The sequence below is a fragment of the Alnus glutinosa genome, chromosome 5 (genome assembly GCF_958979055.1).
Source record: "Alnus glutinosa chromosome 5, dhAlnGlut1.1, whole genome shotgun sequence".
NCBI lineage: Eukaryota > Viridiplantae > Streptophyta > Magnoliopsida > Fagales > Betulaceae > Alnus > Alnus glutinosa.
This window is the reverse complement of record NC_084890.1, coordinates 31,033,596-31,055,017: the sequence shown is the minus strand read 5'-3', so window position 1 is coordinate 31,055,017 and position 21,422 is coordinate 31,033,596. Positions and strand designations below refer to the sequence as shown.

At 34.6% G+C, this 21,422-nt stretch overlaps 1 protein-coding gene across 1 annotated transcript; it reads left to right on the top strand.

The window, feature by feature from the left end:
* The first annotated feature begins 10,276 nt into the window (after positions 1–10,276).
* Positions 10,277–15,446, top strand: LOC133869519 (ankyrin repeat-containing protein NPR4-like). The gene is made up of 6 exons (XM_062306546.1): positions 10,277–10,351; positions 10,989–11,247; positions 12,564–13,055; positions 13,200–13,352; positions 13,905–14,344; positions 14,432–15,446. Exons 2-6 carry the CDS (start codon positions 10,998–11,000, stop codon positions 15,044–15,046), a joined length of 1,950 nt encoding a protein of 649 aa, XP_062162530.1. The 5' UTR covers positions 10,277–10,351; positions 10,989–10,997; the 3' UTR covers positions 15,047–15,446.
* The last annotated feature ends 5,976 nt before the right edge of the window (positions 15,447–21,422 follow it).

Sequence of the window (21,422 nt, the reverse complement as noted above, 5' to 3'; positions counted from 1 at the left end):
AAAAGCACAAAAGCACAAAAGCAAAACACGTCTTATGATGTTTCATTTGAGAAAAACGAAAAGCCAAAAGTAACAATGATTCGTTCATATTAAAATAAATAAAATTTTTAAAAAATGATTCACTAAAAGAAATACCACAAGTAACCGTGATCCACTCATGAAAAACAGAACTAGCAATCATTCATCCAAATTACACCTAGAAGTTTTTGCAATAATCCCAACCAAATCAAATTTAACAACGCCATGCACACAATTTCACCAACTCAAGCAAAGTATAAAATAAAATAAACACAAAAAATTTCTTGACGAAATCAAACGATTTTTATTCTACCACAGTAATTTTAAACCTAGCTTGTCATTCTTATATCAAGCTTCCACTATCACCCAGAACTTCGGTGGCTAAATATTTGATTTTGGTTGGGTTAATGAAGTCTAGAAGAGGTAAAAAGATGCAGTATGACGAAGTGGGTTCGTAAAGACAGACAAAACACAGACCACAACTCTTCTAACGTAACACGACACAACTCTTGCAAGACCAAATAATATGATTACATCCTTGAACTGTAACTTGGGATGCCATTTTCTGGGTCCTTTTACGACTCATTCTTGATATGTTACCAATGAAAATTAAATATATATATTTTTAATTGGTTCTTACATTTTATGTTGTATAAAAATTTTGAACAAAAATTTATATTTTGATTCAGTAAAAAAGAAGCGTCTCTTCAAAAGTTGTGACCTCAATAACATGTTATATATCTAATATGAAGCATTTTTTTATGTCATTCAACCAAAAAAAACTGTTTAAATTCACGTAATTTGAAAATTTTAAATTTCTTTTTGAAATTATACAAGATCTAATTCGAATGACAGACTCTGACGACAAGCGAGATGTACCACGTACGTGATTCGACCATTTTCGTATTCCAATTAATTCCTTCCACAATTCTTTTCATCTTAATTAATTAGCACACCCACTGGGTCGGGGAATATATGCAATCCATGCATCTCCAAAAGAATATCGTCTGCATTAGTTTGGATCGACACAAAAGAGGATGAGCACCACCCTAGACAATAAAATATTCAAATCAAGTTAGAATATATATAATCAAATCAGAGTACAGTACAGGTTGTTTTTATTTTGGGATGGTCAGTCAAGAAGAATGTCTTTAGCTCTTTTCTTCTCATGCTTTCGAGGTGTACGTGAGACCGACGCTCTTTTCACAATGCACTTTGTTGTTTTAACTTCTCACAAAATGTATTCTACCATAGTAACTCTAAAACTTTGGTCATTTTTGTATCAAGCTTCCACTAAAACCTAGAACGACTCCTGTAACTGAATATTTGATTTTGAATGGGTTAATGAAGTTAGGAGATCGAGGTTAAATATTGGTGGGATCGTAAAGACAGACAAAACGCAAAGCACGACTCTTGTAATTGCAAGACCAAATAATTATGATTACGACATTGAAGTAGCAATGGGGACGCCAGTTTCTGGCTCCTTCTTATACTACTCATTCTTCATGCCCACACAGTCCACACTCTAAATATATAATTGATCCTAATGTCTATAGAAACTCAAATGTCATCCTATCTACGGGAAAAGCTTGAAAAACTAACCATGCATTTTTGGGCCTTTTTAGAACAAAAAAAAAAAAAAAAAACTTTTTAATTTTTTATCAAACCAACATTTTTTTTTTTGCCTGAAATAACTTCTAAGAAATAAAATAAAATTTTAAGCTCATTAAGACTATTTCATAGAGGCTCTAAGTGTATAAGAAAAACATTATGACACTGCATGCAGCATTCTCATAAGATCGAGTAAGTCTCAAAAACATTGTTTAATAACCGGTGGATTCCATCATTTACATCTCAATTTAATTTAATATTCCACAAAAAGTAAGATTAAATGATTAAATTTATTCAATCTTACTAGCTTAAGCTTTTGGGATAAGTATTGATTTAATTCGAACCATGTCTCCATTATTTCACCACCATTTCAATTAAATATTTCATGTGTTACGCTTCAATTCATCATCTTCCTATTACTTTAAGATTTTGAGATAAATTGTGATTTAACAATTGTAGCACATTCAGTAATTATAATATTGAGGGCAACGATTTACTTTTTGGTTTTTATTAGTTTCTCTTTCTCATTTTAGTTAAACTTTTGGAATAAGTGGTACATGATTTAGTTTGAACCTTATATCTGTTAATTCACCATTCATTTCAAATAAATATTCTACGTGTTGAGCCCTACCCTCTTCCTATCAGCTTAAGATTTTAGGATAAATAATGATTTAGCAATTGCAGTGCATTGAGTAAAGATATTATTGAGGGGCAATAGGTTACTTTTTAATTATTATTGGTCGTTTCTTTCTCTCCCAAAACATTGAAAAATTATATAGAGATTAAAATAAATAGTTTATTAAAGTTTGTATTAAAAATATAGTGATTAAAATAATAAAAAATAATATGTGTTTTGAATAGTTAAAGTAGTCACTATATATTGTTAAAGATACTCCAATAGAAACGGTGGTAACCAATCTGTCAACGAAAAGCTTTTACTAGATCATGTGCGTGCCCGTCAGTGGCACAGAAAACATTACCCATGAACGCATACGCATAGTGGAAATTATTCCAAGTCACTTGAGAACCCTGGTGAAGATCGAATAATCATGATATGCTAATTAAACTCCAAATTCTTTTATACTAACAATGTTTATGAAACATTACTTAATGACTAATACTTTTATATGACCCGTTCTCTTCTTCTATGGCCCGTTCTCTTCTGTCGTTTACTGGACACAAGGTTGATAATCTTGTCCCATATTTTGACGAGTCATGTTTGGATAAACATCATGTTCTTCAAAGCTCTTCAACAATATGGACGTTTTTCTGATACTTAAAATTATCTTTTTGATTTTCTTATTAACACCTTTCTCACCGTCGAATAATGCTTCACATGGCCACAAGTCTATATTTACACAGGCAGATATCATATCATTCCCAATCAATGAGGTTTTGTCATCACAAAACATAATGGGGTGAACAAGAATTTTATTAAGATATTATTTTTTTGTATCCAAATATGAGATGAAAAAAAATCAAAGAGAGCAAATCAATTCATAGAGGTTGTAGAAACAGTTTCCTTGGTTTAAATATAATTTTAGATTTTATAATTTGATAGTATAATTTTTTTTTTTTTTTTTTGAAAAGGTTATGCTTTTTCCTATTTGTAATATGTTTTATGATGTAGGCTTCGTTTTATTTGCAGAATGGACTTATGCCCCTGGAACGAAATGGAATGAGTAGTCATAAGGAATAACTATATATATATATATATATATTTATCTTGTAGGGACCTATTCTTAGGAATAATCCCTTACAAAGATAAATACTCATTCTTCGAAAAAGTGAGGAATAGCTACAACATTTCCCCCCCCCCCCCCCCCCAAAAAAAAAGAAACCAATTTTTTTTTTTTTAACCCTTCAACACTTTAGAGGAAACAAAAAAGAAAAAAGAAAGAAAGAAAGAAAGAAAGAAAGAAATTAAGATTGTGGGTGGCCGCACCACCCTCGGAGTACCTCGTGGTGGACCTTTGATGTACTTCGAGGGTGGTGTGACCACCCTTGGTAGTCACTTGAGGTGGCCTGACCACCTCCAATTTGCGTCAAGGTTGGTTGATAACACTCTCAGAGCCTTTTAGGGGTGGACTCGACCACCCCTGAAGTCTCGGCCACCCTCGGATCACCTCATGGGTTCACCGGGTGCAGCCTCCCCAGGTTCTTTTATGGGTGGCCGGCCACCCAATTGGGAAAAAAAAATAAAAATCATGTGGTGTTTTTAGTAATTTTTATTCAACTTCAATTAGGGCATATCTTTTATCACCAAACTAAGAAATGAGTATAATCATTCCACTCTGCACTCTTTCATTTTCAATACGTAATAACTATTCATTTTTCCAATAAAATACTTACTTTGCAAACTTTGACGGCTTAGGATTTCTCTTACAAAAAATTTAAGACAAATCCACACATAACAAGAGATATAGGCTAGTTGACGTAAAAGTAGGGTACCATACTCACGGAGGATCTAGTCTTAGAATTCATTTCCAAATTCAAAACAAGTTCCATGCTTCTTCTTTTTTTCTTTTTTCTTTTTTTTTGTATGTGGGTATTGAGTTGTTTTGAAGGTATATATCTACCTCTAAGGACTTGCATATGCGCATAGAAATGATTAGAATTCAGTTGAATTTTTCATCCCATTTGTGTTATAAAAGTCTCCTGGCCTATTGAAATCATACAGTTTTCTTTTAAATCACAGTCCCGCTCAGGGTTTAAAGGTTAAAATTGAATTCAAAAATTTTGGAGTGAGATTAACTTCTTTTTGTTTTCTTTGAAACCGTACCAAAACATTTTAAGCAACACATCTGAGTATAGTTCTCCCTGCTTGAGACAACATTAATTACCTTCACCTACCACCTAGAGATTTTTTTTTCCTGGAACTTTTCTCTGATTTCTTCAAATTAAAACTTATCATTTTGAACGTTCAAGAGAAAGAAAATCCATCAGCAACTTAAATTGCTTATGGGGAAGATACATAGTATGTGTTGGGGATAAATCCCACTCAACCCGATCCAAAGAGGAGATTCAAAAGTCAAATAGGTCCAAACAGATAAGAATAATGATAAGATAAGAATAATGATCATATCAGAAGTCTAAGAAGATATCAGATCAGAAGTCTAAGAAGATATCAGATCAGAAGTTTAAGAAGATATCAGATTGGAAGTCTAAGAAGATATCCAATTACAAGTCTAGTAAAGGATTGAAGTCCAATTAGAATTCTAACAGCAGTTCTAGATCAACAAGGAGCAGGAGTCCTAATCCAGGTTTGACTCCACCTCTATGCCTATAAATAGGCCCATACCCCAGGTATAAATTAAGACTCAATTTTATGCACAAAACATTATTTTCTCACAGAAGCTAACTTAAGCATCGGAGCGGGACCCCCGGAAGGGTCCCTAGGTTTTGTTGTTTTGCAGAGTTATTGAGAAGCGTGAAGAACATCAAAGGAACGTGCAGATTCACACCATACCGGAAACTGTACCAACAGTTTGACGCCGTCTGTGGGAAATGATTATTCGTTCCTCATAGAAAGAAGAGAAAACCGAGGAAGCAGAAGCCCTAGGCATAGAGAGCCGAAGCAACAGCAGTATCTGCCCGTGATCCCATAAAAAGGACTCTCGGGAATTTCAGGCTTGCTTTTATTTTTTAGCATTTATATTTGCAAAGAACTAGACTTTTATTTTTAATTCAGACTAGACAGAAAATTCCCCAGATTTTGAGAATAAGTATTTTCAGAATAAATGAATAAAGCTGACTTAAGCATCGGAGTGTTCCCGGTCTAGGGACCGGGAACCCGTTGATGTCGCTTCTTTTGCAGGCAAAAACTCTCGGATCAGTCCTAGCCGAGAGCAAGAAGAAACTTCTCGGATCAGTCCTAGCCGAGAAGGAGCCTCTCGGATCAGTCCTAGCCGAGAGCAAGAAGAAACTTCTCGGATCAGTCCTAGCCGAGAGCAAGAAGAAACTTCTCGGATCAGTCCTAGCCGAGAAGGAGCCTCTCGGATCAGTCCTAGCCGAGAGCAAGAAGAAACTTCTCGGATCAGTCATAGCCGAGAAGGAGCCTCTCGGATCAGTCCTAGCCGAGAGCAAGAAGAAACATCTCGGACCAGTCCTAGCCGAGAAGGAGCCTCTCGGATCAGTCCTAGCCGAGAGCAAGAAGAAAACTCTCGAATCAGTCCTAGCCGAGACCAAGAAGAAAACTCTCGGATCAGTCCTAGCCGAGAGTCCCGGATCAGTCCTAGCCGAGAGCAAGAAGAAATGGGGGTCAGATTTAACCCTCGGTTTTTGCAGGTTTTTCAGGAGTTAGCCATTCCAAGAGACAGGGAGAAAACCCTAAGGAAAAACAAGAAAGTAATGGGGGGTAAGATTTAACCCTCAGGTTTTGCAGGTTAGCAGGTTTTCAGAAGGAGACAAAGATCGGGTTTCCTTAGACATGGAATTCCCATTATTCAAGCAAGCTTCGGATAAGGGAATTGGGGGGTAACTGTTGGGGATAAATCCCACTCAACTCGATCCAAAGAGGAGATTCAAAAGTCAAATAGGTCCAAACAGATAAGAATAATGATAAGATAAGAATAATGATCATATCAGAAGTCTAAGAAGATATCAGATCAGAAGTCTAAGAAGATATCAGATCAGAAGTTTAAGAAGATATCAGATTGGAAGTCTAAGAAGATATCCAATTACAAGTCTAGTAAAGGATTGAAGTCCAATTAGAATTCTAACAGCAGTTCTAGATCAACAAGGAGCAGGAGTCCTAATCCAGGTTTGACTCCACCTCTATGCCTATAAATAGGCCCATACCCCAGGTATAAACTAAGACTCAATTTTATGCACAAAACATTATTTTCTCACAGAAGCTAACTTAGGCATCGGAGCGGGACCCCCGGAAGGGTCCCTAGGTTTTGTTGTTTTGCAGAGTTATTGAGAAGCGTGAAGAACATCAAAGGAACGTGCAGATTCACACCATACCGGAAACTATACCAACAGTATGGAAAACTACTCTACCTCCAAATTCAATGAAAATCAACTTCGATGCAATGGTCCACAATTCCTTCTTAATTATTGCAGTTCAATTTTTATTTAGTTAAGTGAATTTCATAAATAGTTTCTCATAATAATATTCTCAAATTATCTCAAATTTAGACAAATAATTTGAGAGAATCTAAATAATTTGAAAGGATCTAATCACTTTCCAACACCTTGGAAGCCAGAAAATTGTGTCATAGCCCAAATGTTTTATTGTTTGTGCATGAAGCGTGACAAGGCTTGTCTTCTCAAAAGAGCAAAGGATTATATCGTTTAGTCCATAGATTTTCAAGTTTTTTAGTCCCTCTTCAAAAATAAAAATAAAAATTAAAAAGGGAGAAACTCAAAGGAAAAAAAAAAAAAGAAAAAAAAAAGAAAGCCAAGTAGGTTATATACTCCATTTTTTAGTCCTTGTTGGCCCAATCATTTGGTCTCACGTAATTACCTGTTTGAATTTTTATTTAATTATGTGAGTCTTATAAGTGATATTTCATAATCACTTATTTAAATTTTTTTCAAGTTTAGACAAAGGGAAATGCTAGAGTTCCCACCCCTATCCCACCCCCATCCCACCAACCCTAAGTGATTTTATTTTTTTATTTAATAAATTTATTTTCAAATTTTTGCACTTAAGATTGGTGGGATGAGGGTGGGATAAGGGTGTGACACTAACATTTCTCATATTCAAAGCTCCGGCGTTTATTGGTGAAAAATGCAAGATCCAAGAATGTGACAGTCTGACAAGCGGGACATCTCCGTGATGGACCATTTTTGTATTCCAACTAATTCCTTTGACAATTCTTTCACCTTGATTAGTCACCCTTATTAATCAAGTTAGAATGCACGCGATCCATCTCCCAAAAAGAATAATCACAAACACTAGACAAGAAAATATGATATACAAATCAAGTTAGAATATATATTAAAAACAGAGTATAGGTTTTTTATTTGGGATTCTCAGACAAGAGGAATGTCTTTCACTCTTTTCTTCTGATTATGCTTTCGAGGTGAGACCCACAAAGCACATGGACAAAATGTTGAACATATTAAGATGCGTTTGCGATTGCGATTTCATAGATAATATGTGTAATTTTAAATCAAAGCGCAGAATATAAATCGTCTGAAAACTGGTTTTAAAAATTACGATATGAAAACGCAGAAAATTTGTTTTTTCAAATCGCAGGTAAAAGAGTTTTTTTAAAAAAAAATACAGAATTTTAAAAGTTAATTTGAGATTTTAAAGGCTAAACTGTGATTTTGTCAAATGCTTAACTGTGATTTTGTCAAATGCTTAACTGCGATTTTAAAAATTATTTTTTCAAATAGCACATTTTAAAATTATTATTTTAGATTGCACTTTTTGAAATCGCAACCCAAATGAACCCTTAATCATTTATTTTTCACATTTCTCTTGTTTTACTATTGAAGCTGTTTTCTTTGCAGTAAATACATTTTAGTGTCAGATGATTGAGAACTTCAAAGGATATATATATATATAATCCTTAAACCTATAAATTTAAAACACTAATATGGTCTTTTAATTAAGTAAAAAACCATTAACTTTTAAAGGTTGAATCGATTTTGTCATGATTTGAATAAATTTATTGTGCTTTAATGAAATGTCATGGGTGTGAATCTTTATGAGACCGAAATAAAATACCCCTGTATTTATTTTTAAAAAATAATAAATAATAAATTTTTTCAAAGATTCGGGCATTGATATTTTTACAAATTCCATTAAATTCTGAACAACACATAAATCCTAGTTTTTTTGCATATTGAGAGAGTTGTGATATATATATATTTTTTTACACGCCTTTTTTAACCCATAATGAAAAGTACGATGAAGCTGCATTTAAATTTTAAAATTAAATTATAATGAAAAATTTCACGCATAAAACGAGTTATGAGCTAGTGTAATTAACTTAGAGACAAAGAACTCTAAACAATGTGATTCATGTTAACTCACCATTTATAGAAAGAGTTACATTTAGCCTTAAAACTTTAACATTCATTTTCACGTATTTACTTTAACTTTGTTTCAAATGAATGAAACCTAACACATTGAATACTTAATTGAAATAAGAGGTAAATAAAGAAGGCATAGTTCAAACTTAAGACTTCTGTTATGATACCATATTAAATCACGACTTATTATAAAGGCTTAAACTTATAAAAAAAATTTAATCAATACTTTTAAAAAAACCATAAATCGGTCATATTATACATATGGTGATGGAGCTAGAGATCCAACGTCTCTCTATGATTTGGAGTCTTCCTTTCATGCATTTTGATTACTTTGTCCTGTACAAGTCTCACAACACATGAATTCCTTTCGTTTGTTGTTTCTTTTTTATTACTTTGTGCTTTTCTCTTATTCAATTGTTTCATTTTTTTCATTTAATTATTTACTAGCGCATTTTGAGACTGGGGCTTCACTTGGAGTTGGCCAGGGAGCCGTCGAAGAAAAAAAACAGAAATCGACACAGTTGCTTGCATGTGATCTGGCGTTAAAAAATCAGAAAGTGTCGTAGACTCCTCCTAGTCGTCCTAGCTAGTCTTAGTCTCCTAGAGCAAGAATTAAGTACCATCGCAAAAGCAAAAAGCACAAAAGCAAAACGCGTCTTATGATGTTTCATTTAAAAAAATCGAAGCCGAAAGTAACAATGATTCGTTTATATTAAAATAAATAAATTTTTAAAAAACATTCACTAAAAGAAATACAAAAACTAACGGTGATTCACTTATGAAAAACAGAAGCAGCATCATTCATTCTTGAACTACTCTCATAATTGATTTTTAATAACCAACTTATTTTTTTTTAGGGACATAAGAAGAACTTTCGACTTTTAACATTACTCTAGACATTGACACAGTTGGTAATTTGAAGGAATATATATTGACAATAAACTAGTTGTTTAAGAAGATTATATTCAATTTTAATTCCCTCACTACAAAAATATGCTTTATTAGCGTCCAATTTTTTAGTGGCGATGTCAAAGTGGCTACTGATAATGCCTTATATCAGCGGCGTTGCCACTAATAATCAACTATTAGCGGTGACAAAATTGTCTCTGTTACTAGTCGACGCTAATTTACAAAAACATTAATATTAGTCTCGATTTTTTGATCGACGCTAATACGTCGCCGCTAATAACTTGGAGGGATTTTTTTTCTATTTGCGGGCGGTTGTGGAAAGATATTAGCGGCAACTATTAAAAGACACCACTAATATTCGATTATTAGCAGTCACCTTTGACGGTTACCGTTAATAACTTGGTGGGAGTTTTTTTTAATAAGCAGGCTGTTTTGTAAAGATTTTAGCAGTGACCCTCGTCGCTATTTATCGAACATTTGCAGCGACCCAGATCATTTGCATTTGATTATTAGCGACGATAAAGTACTCATTAGTGGCTAATGAGCTTATTTTTTTTGTAGTGCCTTTATTTAATTATTATAGAAAACGTTTCTTTTGGGAAGAAAACAACTTTCAAAAGTATATGCTGTCGACTACCCGAGCAATAGTGTTTTGTCCATCTGTTTTTGTCTCAATATAATGATGAATATCATCCTATAAATCTACCCGACTTCTGGCCAAAACTCCTGCAAGCTAGGTTGAGTATCAATAGACTCCCCCATTTGTTTGGACTGCCCAAGAGGCTCTGAAGCCCAATCTGTAACGGCTAGAATTCGAATAGTAAGTAATAATATTGTCAATACCTGTATATTTTGTTAACACTAACAAGCATCATACCTTTTTCTTCTTCTTTCCGAATCCGTAAATCAAAATCTTGGTACTTCTGTCATGGTGGTTCTTATAATATTTACTATTTTGCAAATCCGGTTGAAGAAAAGTTTATGAAAAACCAGAAGAGAAAAGAAGAAAAGGATCGATCAATAAGTTTGTTGTGAGGGATCGTGTCGTGCTAAAATTGGATCGCAAATCATGATAAAAATAGACTTCAACCAGTGACAGACTAGGGGGAATTGTTACAAAAAATTAGTCTTTAAATTTGTTAAAAAATATTTTTTTTTTCCTTACCCTCTTAAAAAAAAAAAAAGAAAAAAAAAGAAAAGGTCAAACCAGTCTCGCCCTCTAAATTTGTAGTTACGGCCCAAACTGCAACTAGGTGATATATCAATTTGGGTTGTGTAAGTTCAAGGAGCAAAACTTGAAATAATGCGCAAGAAAAATGAAAAAATTTACAAAAGCGTTTACTCTGGAATCATATCATTCCTCTCTCTAAATCTTTAACTTGTAGGTACTCAATGCATTACTTATCTAAAAATGCTCATATGCTAATTTTCTATTAGTTATATTTTTATCAAACCAGAAAAGAAAAATGGAAGAAGGTGCTATCAACACGCCTGATAGTGGAAGACAAAAGGCAAAGGTGTATTCCCCCTGCAGTTCTAGTCTTAGCTCTATAACATCGTCTTCTGTTGTTAATGAAATCCAACAAGATGGAAGCTCTTCCGTTCCATCGTTGAAATATCAGGCAGCGGATCTTGCCAGAGATACCTCGACTACCTTAAATGCTGGCACGTGCCAAGAAGAATCCATGCGGATACATATATTGGAGCAAAGCCCAAGTAAGTACCTAGATCTCTCTTCTTGGAATAATTATACATACCATGCAACTTTATATTCTTTTCATTTAATTTGATGTGACTTTTAAAGTCATTATTAAATTTTAAAAAAATTTTACTTAATTTTCTTGAACTTTACTCATATTTGTAATTACGTACCTTCCTAAATTTCAAAATTCTCAATTTAGTATATATATTAATCTTTCAAGTTATTTATTTATTTAATATTATTTTAATTTATTCTCGGCGGAGGGATGTCAAAATTTTAAAAACATTCCTATTTTTTAAGGAGAAAAAAGAAAAAAAAATTTGCAAGAATGAGATGTTATTTAGGATTTAACAGAATTTACAAAAATACCTACACCTGACTATTTATTTATTTTTTTTTAAAAAAAATGATATTTTGAAAATTTTGACAGGATTTAACAGAAAATTCTAACAGATTGGTGAAAAGTTTTTTTTTTTTTTTTTTTTAAAGAAAAATCTAATTGAAAGATTGATATACTAAATTGACCGTTTTTTAATTTTATGAGGGGTAGTTGCAAAAGCAATAACAATTCAGAGAGGTTAAATAAAGTTTCCCCTTAAATTTAATTACGATGAATCAGTATTAAATTTTGATAAAATAGTAATTTTATAATACATCAACTTTGGGAACGTCAAAGGATGGTACCTATAATTACTCCTCTCTTTCTCTCACATGCAGTCAATTAAATAGACATGTGACCTAGTTTAATTTCGAATTATCTTCAGGAAAAATGTTATGAATGTGTTTGATTTCCTTTTTTCAACATAGTCTATAAAAATATCATGTGTTCATTTGCATCTGAGAAGTACATGCTTTTTAAATAGCATACGAGAAACACATAATTTTTAAGTAAAATCTCTTCTAACTTTGTCATTGTTATTAAAAAAAGCATGTTTCTCTTACATCTTTAAGGAACATCTTACAATTTCATTGACTGTAAACTGAGTTTAAAGGAAAACTTTGTCCTTTGTCTCATTTCCATTCTACCTTGCAAAAATTGCATTGTGAAATGAGCCAAAATGTTGTGTTAAGCACTTTCTGTAGGCCAAAACAAGAATAACAAATCATGAAACAAAAGAAAAATTACAAACACGCGTGCTAACACAAATAAAAGAAGAAGAAGACAAGATTTCACTTGCTCCAGATATACATGTAAGGTCATGAGATAAATTAGTTCGTCAACATCTTAGCTAGCATGCATCCAAGTGGCATGATTTTTCACCACAAGTTGTAATTAATACGTTTGGTCTTTTTTTGAAAAATAAAAATAAAAATAAAAATAAAATTCCAGGGAAAAGGACATTAGATGAATGTCGTGGCCCGTGTCGTCCCCTCCTTCAAGCTGCCATAAAAGGTGATTGGCCGGCTGCTAAGGCATTTCTTAAGGAAAACCGAGACTATGTTCGAGCTCCCATAACAAAAGAGAAAGCGACAACACTTCACATTGCGGCGGCTGCACAACACACCGCTTTTATAACAGAAATGTTGAAATTGATCGTGAGTACTCCGAAGGACTTGGAATTAATGAAAACAACAAATGGATTTACGGCCCTTCACTCTGCTGCTCAATCAGGAAGCGTCAGAATTGCCAAGCAGCTGGTGGAAATGAACAATAAACTGCTATCGATCCAGGATGTCAATGAAGACATACCACTCATTGTTGCAGCTTATCAAGGACATACGAACATGGTCTCCTATCTATTCGCTCTGACTGGTCTTGAACATTTGAGTCATGGAAAACGCACTGAGCTCCTTGAGTATACTATTTACAATGATATGTATGGTAAGCCCTTAATATATTCTGACTATAACTGTTGTTTGATGAAGTTACCACTTTTAATTATTGCAATATTAGCGATCATATTATAAGCATTTCTTAACCAACCTTTTGACAATCATCAAATTAATGTGTTGTTTTTATGGACAGATGTAGCATTGAAAATTTTGGATATGGATCCAAACATAGCAAGTGCCGGCACTGAATGCTGGTTGAGAGCGTTGAAAATGTTGGCAAGGAAACCTTTTGCAATTGGCAGCGAAAGTCAGCTATCATTCTGGAAAAGCCTCTTAAAGTACTCTTGTTAGTCTGCCACCAACCCAAGTAGTTCTTTTATTACATTAATCACAAATTGATGACAATTTTACACAAATTACCTTGGCATGGGAAAATGCTCTTATTTGATTTCATCAAATCATTAGATGATATCTACTTCTAAACTATAAAAAATTCTATTGAATAAGTTATTTTCTACTCCATATGTCTCAATCTATTGTAATAGTACTTGTAACCGTTTAGTTTCTACACACATGCACAAGAAAATGGGTAGTAATGTTTTTCTATTTTGGCAAAAGATAGCATTTCTTTTTACTTAAATTCAAAAGATAGAAGAGATTTAAAGTGTCCGAGTTATGCAAAGACAAAACTTATCTTAAGAAGTCAATAATTAGGATGCAAGTAGCCACATCTAATACTTTAGTTATCTTAGCGTTTTTATATTATAAAGCTTTGAATATATATATATATATATATAGTTTCTTAATATGGATATTGGAAAAATAATTATATAGATTTAATATTTCTTCATTATCAAACCATCTCTGATTTCTGAATAGATTCTTTTCTCAACCACAGGGTTCAAATGGATCTATAACAAAGCTTTGATGAAGACATTAGCCCATCAATTAGTTGACAAACTTTGGAAAAGGGTTGGAATTCCATACCAACAGTTCTCATCAAACTTGGTTAAAAATAGTATGGATTTAATTTTTGAAGCTGCAAAAGTTGGAAATGTTGAATTCCTAATTATACTTGCTCGCTCTTATCCTGACCTGATATGGCAACAAGACGAAGATAAAATGAGTATATTTCACATCGCTATTTTATGTCGGCAGGAGAGTGTGTTCAATTTAATATTTGAGATAGGTGGTGACAAGGATAGCCTTGCATCCTATGCTACTTTAGAAACTAAAGAGAACATGCTGCATTTAGCTGGAAAATTGGCTCCTTTAGATCGACTAAATATCGTATCAGGAACAGCCCTTCAAATGCAACGGGAGTTGTTGTGGTTTAAGGTGAGTGATAATATTTTTTTTTTCTTCTTCTGGTTGCATATGTAATGGTTAACTGTTACTTGTCAATTTATAATTGGTCAACTGTAGGAGATAGAAAAGATCGTGCCGCAAGCATATGTAAACAGAAGGAATTCCGAAGGGCAAACACCTAAGGAGATATTTATAAAGACACATGCACATTTGCAGAAAGATGGTGAAAAGTGGATGAAGAACACAGCAGACAAATGCATGATCGTGGCAACATTGATTGCCACTGTGATTTTTGCTGCAGCATTCAGTATACCAGGTGGCAGCAATCAACAAACAGGCACTCCTATTTTTTATAGAAGAAACTGGTTTATGGTATTTTTCATATCAGATGCAATAGCACTGTGTTCCTCTTCGACTTCGATAGTTATTTTTTTGTCAATTCTCACATCACGTTACATAGAAGAAGATTTCTTCCAGTCATTACCTTCAAAGTTGGTGTTTGGATTTATAACACTCTTTATCTCCATGGTGGGCATGATGGTAGCCTTCATCGCAACTTCCTTTTTGGTGTTTAGTAGTGCAGGGGCATGGGTTCCATTTTTTGTCATCACTTTGGCTAGCATCCCAGTTGCTTTGTTTGTTTGGCTACATCTTACACTTTGGGTCGATACATTCCTCTCTACATACAAGTCTAGGTTTCTTTTTCGGCCATATAAACATAGACTTTTCTAGCTGATCGAAGATGCGGATTGGGGAATTGAAAAGTAGAAAATATGAAATGCAAGTCAAAAGAAAAGCAAGGAAAGCTGTTGAAGGTTAAGGGATCGATGTTGGAACAAGAAGGCCGAGGAAAGAATTGAGCAAATAAAGACTTGGCATATTGATGTTCTTCTAACTATTTCCACCATGATTTACTGTGGTTTATACATATTCGCATTGTTTTTTGCTTTGTGAATCCACAACTGCGTTGATTGTAGTGAAATTGTCAATTAGTATAGACTTTGATGTAGCAGGTGATTCACTCGTACAGTCGTACCCAAAGTGTTGTTGTAAGATCCTTGGAGAGGATTCTAATTGTGTTTCATTAAATGCATGTTATGAATTGATTGGTTGACATCAAAGTTGTTAATTAGTTTCGTATATTCTTATTTGGTTGATATTGAAATATTTTCTATGTATGGGTTAATTGTAATTAAATATTGGGATTTGATTATCATACTTATATTTACGTTAAACCCTATCAAAATGGGCCTTTATACTATAGACAAACAAGTCATTGAGCACAATTTAGTCTTTGGCACTAATTCATAGTGATGAACGTAAGTGTCTAACACCGAACCACCCATAATTCCTTGTGTCCATTTCTCTTTCTTGCTTCCACTGTATATTTAATTTTCTCCGTTTTTTATAATTCTTCAAATATTTTACATGGTTTCAGAGCTAAGGTCCGACTCTCCTTTTTATGCACTCACCCATACTAGATCGTATCATTCAGCTAAGCTCACAAGATTTATGGTGTACCTGCAAGCACTAGATCCGAACTCATCTAATGGGCTCCAAACAAAAAAATAAAAAACCTTGTTTGGATTTCAGTCCCATAGTCTGCCCTTTTGGATTTTGGTTTGGCCCTTTTGCGGCTCAATTCATTGGTAAATCTTGTCAGAATATGGTTTGACCCTTCACATGATTTTTAACAGCTAGTTTCCGTTCTTCGACCATCATTGTAAGTTGCGGATTAGCCCCCTTATTAGATTCTTTTAACGGATAGTCTTCATTCTTTGGCCGTCACTTTTAGCCTTTCTTACCAGTGGTGGAGCCAAGATTTTGGGTCGGGGGGTCAAAACTTTTTTTTCTATGATTTTTATTTTCAAACTATAGCAAATTGCAAGTTACTCACACGTATGACAAACCTCACAGTATTTATATATAGGTTAAATGTGAATGGTTCTTACATGTTACAAGCTAAAAAGCCCAAAATTTGATTTTGTTGCCCCTCAGCCGTAGTAATGCTTCACTTTTTTTCTTTTTCTTTCTTTAATGCTTAACTTTTTGTCTTTTAAGTTGGTGTGTACAGGTAATAGTCTAGGACCTAGGTAACACTTAACTTTTAAGTCTCTCAGAATATCAAACTTACTGTCATGGTGTTAGACTTTGAGCTTGTCGCGTGTACGGATAAGTGTGTCATAGTGTCATATAATGCTTAAATTAGACACAATTTGGGAATGTAAAACGCAGGGTTTGTCTTAAATAAGATGCAGCATTTTGGTAATACATGTATGTACTCGTCTTCTTCCTTGAGTAGTAGTTGTGCTCTAATCCCTAATGATTTGAATTCAGAATTTGTGATGAAACAAGAAGGCACGAACAGTGATGAAACATGAAACCAAAGACATCACGAACTCACTTACAAAATGTCAGTCCTCTTAGAATTTTTTTTTTGGTAAATCTGAGGGTAGGCAACCAAGGGCGGAGGAAAACTTCTACCGGAAAAAAAAATTTTCTTTTTTGGGGTTGAGGGGGGGCACCGCTCAGGCTTGGCGAATCATGGGAAATGTGGTTTGGCCCATCACCAGATTGTAACGGCTAGTTACTATTCTCCGACCATTATTTTCAGTTGTAATTTGGCCCCTCACGAGATCCTTTTAATGAATAGTCTCTGTTCTCCAGCCATCACTTTTAGCATTTCTTGTCGGCATTGCTTTGATCCAACCACCAACTTTGGCGGCATTTAAATCTGTTTCTATTTTCAAACTCAAGCTTCCACAATCTTTCGCCTTAAGTTGTTTGAGAGGGATGTTAGAATATATGAAAAATATATTATATTTTCCGTATATTCCTATTTGATTGATATTGAAATATTCTCGATTTACGAGTTATTGTTTGTATACAATACTAATGTTTCTATTATAGGGTTTAGAGTAAATACAAGAATGATAATCAAATCTCAATATTTGATTACAATTAACCCGTAAATAGAAAAAAATTCAATATCAATCAAATAGGAATATATGGAAAATATAATATATCTTCCATATATTCTAACAAAAGTGTTGGGTACTTTAAATGCGTTTGTAATTTTTTTCTATTTATTGTTAGGTCATTGAATATATATCATTATTTTTCTAAAAATATTTCTACACAAAATAGAGAAAACAAAAAAAGCATTGATATTTTGTCTCTTGTAATATAATAGCTAGTTAATTAATAGCCTTTCAAATTAAGAGCCAGTATCAAATGTTATTTGTGAAGAAATCATGTCATTCATGTCCAACTTTGATCACATATAGTCCATTAAAAAGTCTAAAGATTTTGTTGGTGCTAGTCTACCTACAATAAGTAAAATAAGTTAAATAACTTAATTGTCAAAATAAATTGATATGTTGATCGATCCCAAAAGATAATCCAATATAAAAATTGAACGTAAATGTTTATCTATCTCTAGCTGTTACTCAAATCTAAATCAGCATGGCATTCTCAAAAGGTAAGATCCTGCAGAAAGAGACATCAGTCGATGGTACATTGTGCATGGTGGGATTTCGTGTACTTGACAAATGAAGGGGCTAGCGTGACACGTTTTCCTATTAAGTCGGAGTTGGGTGTTAACAACGTTCTGATTATTGGTTGCGATATTCCTTGTGGTAACATCCCTGGCCGGAGACGATTCTTGTGTTTCATTCTCAACCATTCGCATGCTTGAGTTTGGGTCCTTTGGGAGCTCTTATCCAGCTAATAATGTTGTTCTAATCCATTATTTATTGGTTGACATGAAAGTGTTTTTCTAATCCATGCATCAGTTATTAATTTGAGTAGTGCCATACAAATGGTTCATACAAAATGATGTGTCGGTGCTTCTATGCATCGTGGACACTATATCAAATAAGTTGTAAGAGACGATTTTTTCATTATGCCCTGTTGGTTGTCATTGTAGGATCGATGTTTGGGAGTTGGTTCAATATTTTGGGGTTACATTGCCAAAACATTTAATTGAAGCATTCTACAGGAAAAATGGTCTTTAGCGACAACATTCTTATCAACAACTAGAAATTGTCGTCACTAATTGCTATAAATCACCTATTATCGACTACAATTTCAAGATGTCGCTAATTTCACAAAAATAAATTAAAATTAATATAAACAACGACACCTTGTGGTCGTGGATATGTCATCCCTATATAAATACCGGCAGAAGAATTTTTTTCACGCACAAAAAGCCACACAAAAGTATTTGTGATGGGATCTAGCTTGTTTCTGACGACAATGGTCGTCACCAATAAGAATTCTTATTAGTGACGACAATTTTCGTCGCTAATATTAGATTATATATTAGTGCCAACATAAAATGTCGTTTCAAATAGTATAAATAATTAAAAGCTTTACACAAATCAGTCGTCATTGCCAATGATTTTTTATGAAATTTATTAAATTCTCGTTGCTAAATAATTAATATAAAGTTGGAAATTAACAAATTAAAAGTCATAATAGCGACCATAATAGTCATCGCTAATTATCATTTTTTTAGGAAATTTATAGAGCAACGCTGATTAATTAGTATGAAATCGAAAAACACCGTCGTTTTTTTAATTAGTTTAGAAGACAAGAGGGAGACTTTGGCACACTGTAACAAAATTTCCCACGAAAATCCAAAACTCCCCCCCTACTTCACCATAATTTTTCGTCTATGTATTGAAATCTTCTCTCCGGCCGTCTGTATTGCCACCGCTCTCTCTTCGGCTTTGCTTTCGCTCTCAGGATCTCAAACCGGATCGTGAAGTGTGCAATAAGTTCTGAAGTCGTTGGCGAAGAAGGGAAAGGCTTGGATCTCTCAGTCTCGGCTTCTCAGATGCCAGGGCTTAAGAGAGTTGCAGAAGTGAGAGGGTTCCTTTTGTTACCCAGCAGTCATTTTTGAGCAAAATCCCCTTCTCCAAACAGCCAAGAGGATTTCTAATTTTCTAGTGCTGCTTAAGGTAATTTCTCTCTCTCTCTCTCTCTCTCTCTTCTTACTTTAATCATGTTGTGTTGGGTTCCATTACTTTCATCTTGAATTTAGGTGCTGGTTTATCTAACGATTCAGGAAAAAATGCTAATCATATAAGGATCGATTATTACCCTAAAAGAATTAGTCAATTTAGAGTTTTTTTAGAATTTTAACTAGTAATTAGGCAATATGAGACTTAGCACTCATTATTATCTCTTGTAAACCACTCCCTCTATATGGGCTATTCATCTCTTCCCAATATACACTACAAAAAATTGAAGATTTAGTAACATGCTAATTTTTGCGCGTTACTAAAATTAGTCAATATAATTTTTTAAAAAATAATATAATTTTAAATAATTAGTGACGTGTTAAAAATGTTACACTTTACTAAATTAGTAACGTGCACAATTTCACACGTTACTAATTTAGTAACATGCAAAATCTAGCAAGTTACTAAATATTATGTCAATATAATTTTTTAAAAAATAATATAATTTTAAATATTCAGTAACGTGGTAAATTTTACTAAAATTATTTTAGTAACAAAGTGTTTAGTAACTTGAGCAAAAAGTTACTATATTAAGTAAGGTTACAAAACTTTATGGTGCGTTTGGGTATTGAATATTTCGAATATGAATAATATTCTGAATCTAATTGCGAATTTCAAGGCAATGAAAATGTGTTTGGATGTTGAATATAATTCATATTCTTTTCGAATATGTGTTTGGGTGTCGAATTTCTGAGATTGAAAAAAAGTGTTTTATAATGGTATAAAGTGATTGGATTGTATGAAAAGTTGTGTATAATGATTGGTATATTAAAAAATAATAAAATTAATAATAAAAAAATAACAAAAAAAATTAAAAATTAAAAACAAAAAAAAATATTTTTATTTAAAAAACAAAAAAATAAAATAAAGGAGAGAACCAGCAACCACCCCTGGGGGGGGGGGGGGGGGGGTGGCCTGAGAGCCACCCCCAGAGGTGGCGACCCTGGCCCCTGGGGTTGGCCAAGCGCCACCCCCCCACCCCTTAGGGGTGGCTTTCGAGCCACCCCGAAATCTATTTGGGGTGGCTCGAAAGCCACCCCCAGGCCACTCGGGGTAGCCGCGCGGCCCCAGGGGTGGCCCGACAGCCACCCCTACGGCTTTCGGGCCACCCCTGGATCCATTTGGGGTGGCCCGAAAGCCACACTAGGGCTTAAGGGGTGGCGCGTGGCCACCCCTGGCTCCAAGGGTGGCCTGAAAAGCCACACCTAAGGCTTTCAGGTGGCTTTCGGGCCACCGGTGGATCCATTTGGGGTGGCCCGAAAGCCACCCCTAAGGCTTTCGGGTGGCTTTTAGGCCACCCGTGGATCCATTTGCGGTGGCCCGAAAGTCACCCCTAGGGCTCAGGGGGTGGCGCGCGGCCACCCCCGGCTCCAGGGGTGGCCTTCCGGCCACCCTTAAGGCTTAGGGGTGGCTTTTGGGCCACCCCGAAAATCCACGCGTGGTGGCTCAAAAGCCACCCCTAGGGGGTTGCGGGGTGGCGCACGACCACCCCCCGACCCTTGGGGTGGACGCGAGCCACCACTAGAGGTGGCCGGCGCCACCTCTGGGGGTGGCTCGCAGGCCACCCCATTCTCCTATTTTTCTTTTTCTTTTTCTTTTTTATTTTAAATCAATATCAAAGTAAAATTCAAAGCATCTCTTAACGAAGAGAGTGCACTAGCTAGATGTTATTTAAAGGGTCGTGGAATGAGAGAGCTAAAAAATGGTGGCAGCAAGTCAGAAATTCTCTCTCTCTCTCTCTCTCTCATGTTGCGTTGGGTTCCATTACTTTCATATTGAATTCAGGTATTGGTTTCTTTTCTACTGCCTCTGATTTTCAGATCTCTGTAGCGAACGATTAATAATAGTTGGCTTTCATGTTGAATGTTTGGAATTGGGTTTTGGAATTTTTAAAAATTATTGATATATGCTGATTGTGCAATGATTTATGCATATCACATGAATGGGTTAAGGTTAGTTCATTGCCATCTCCCATGACTTTTTTTTTGGTTATGTTCCGGAGATTTCTCTTTTTCCTGACACTGGACAGTTCAGGCGAATAGCTAACCTCTACATTCTTACAATCTCAATTTTATCAGCAA

Coding starts and splice junctions, on each gene's coding strand:
- LOC133869519 (XM_062306546.1), top strand. CDS start 10,998: ATGGAAGAAGGTGCTATCAACACGCCTGATAGTGGAAGACAAAAGGCA. Junction 13,353..13,904: donor AAGCCTCTTAAAGTACTCTT/GTTAGTCTGCCA, acceptor TCTCAACCACAG/GGTTCAAATGGATCTATAAC. Junction 14,345..14,431: donor GGGAGTTGTTGTGGTTTAAG/GTGAGTGATAAT, acceptor GGTCAACTGTAG/GAGATAGAAAAGATCGTGCC.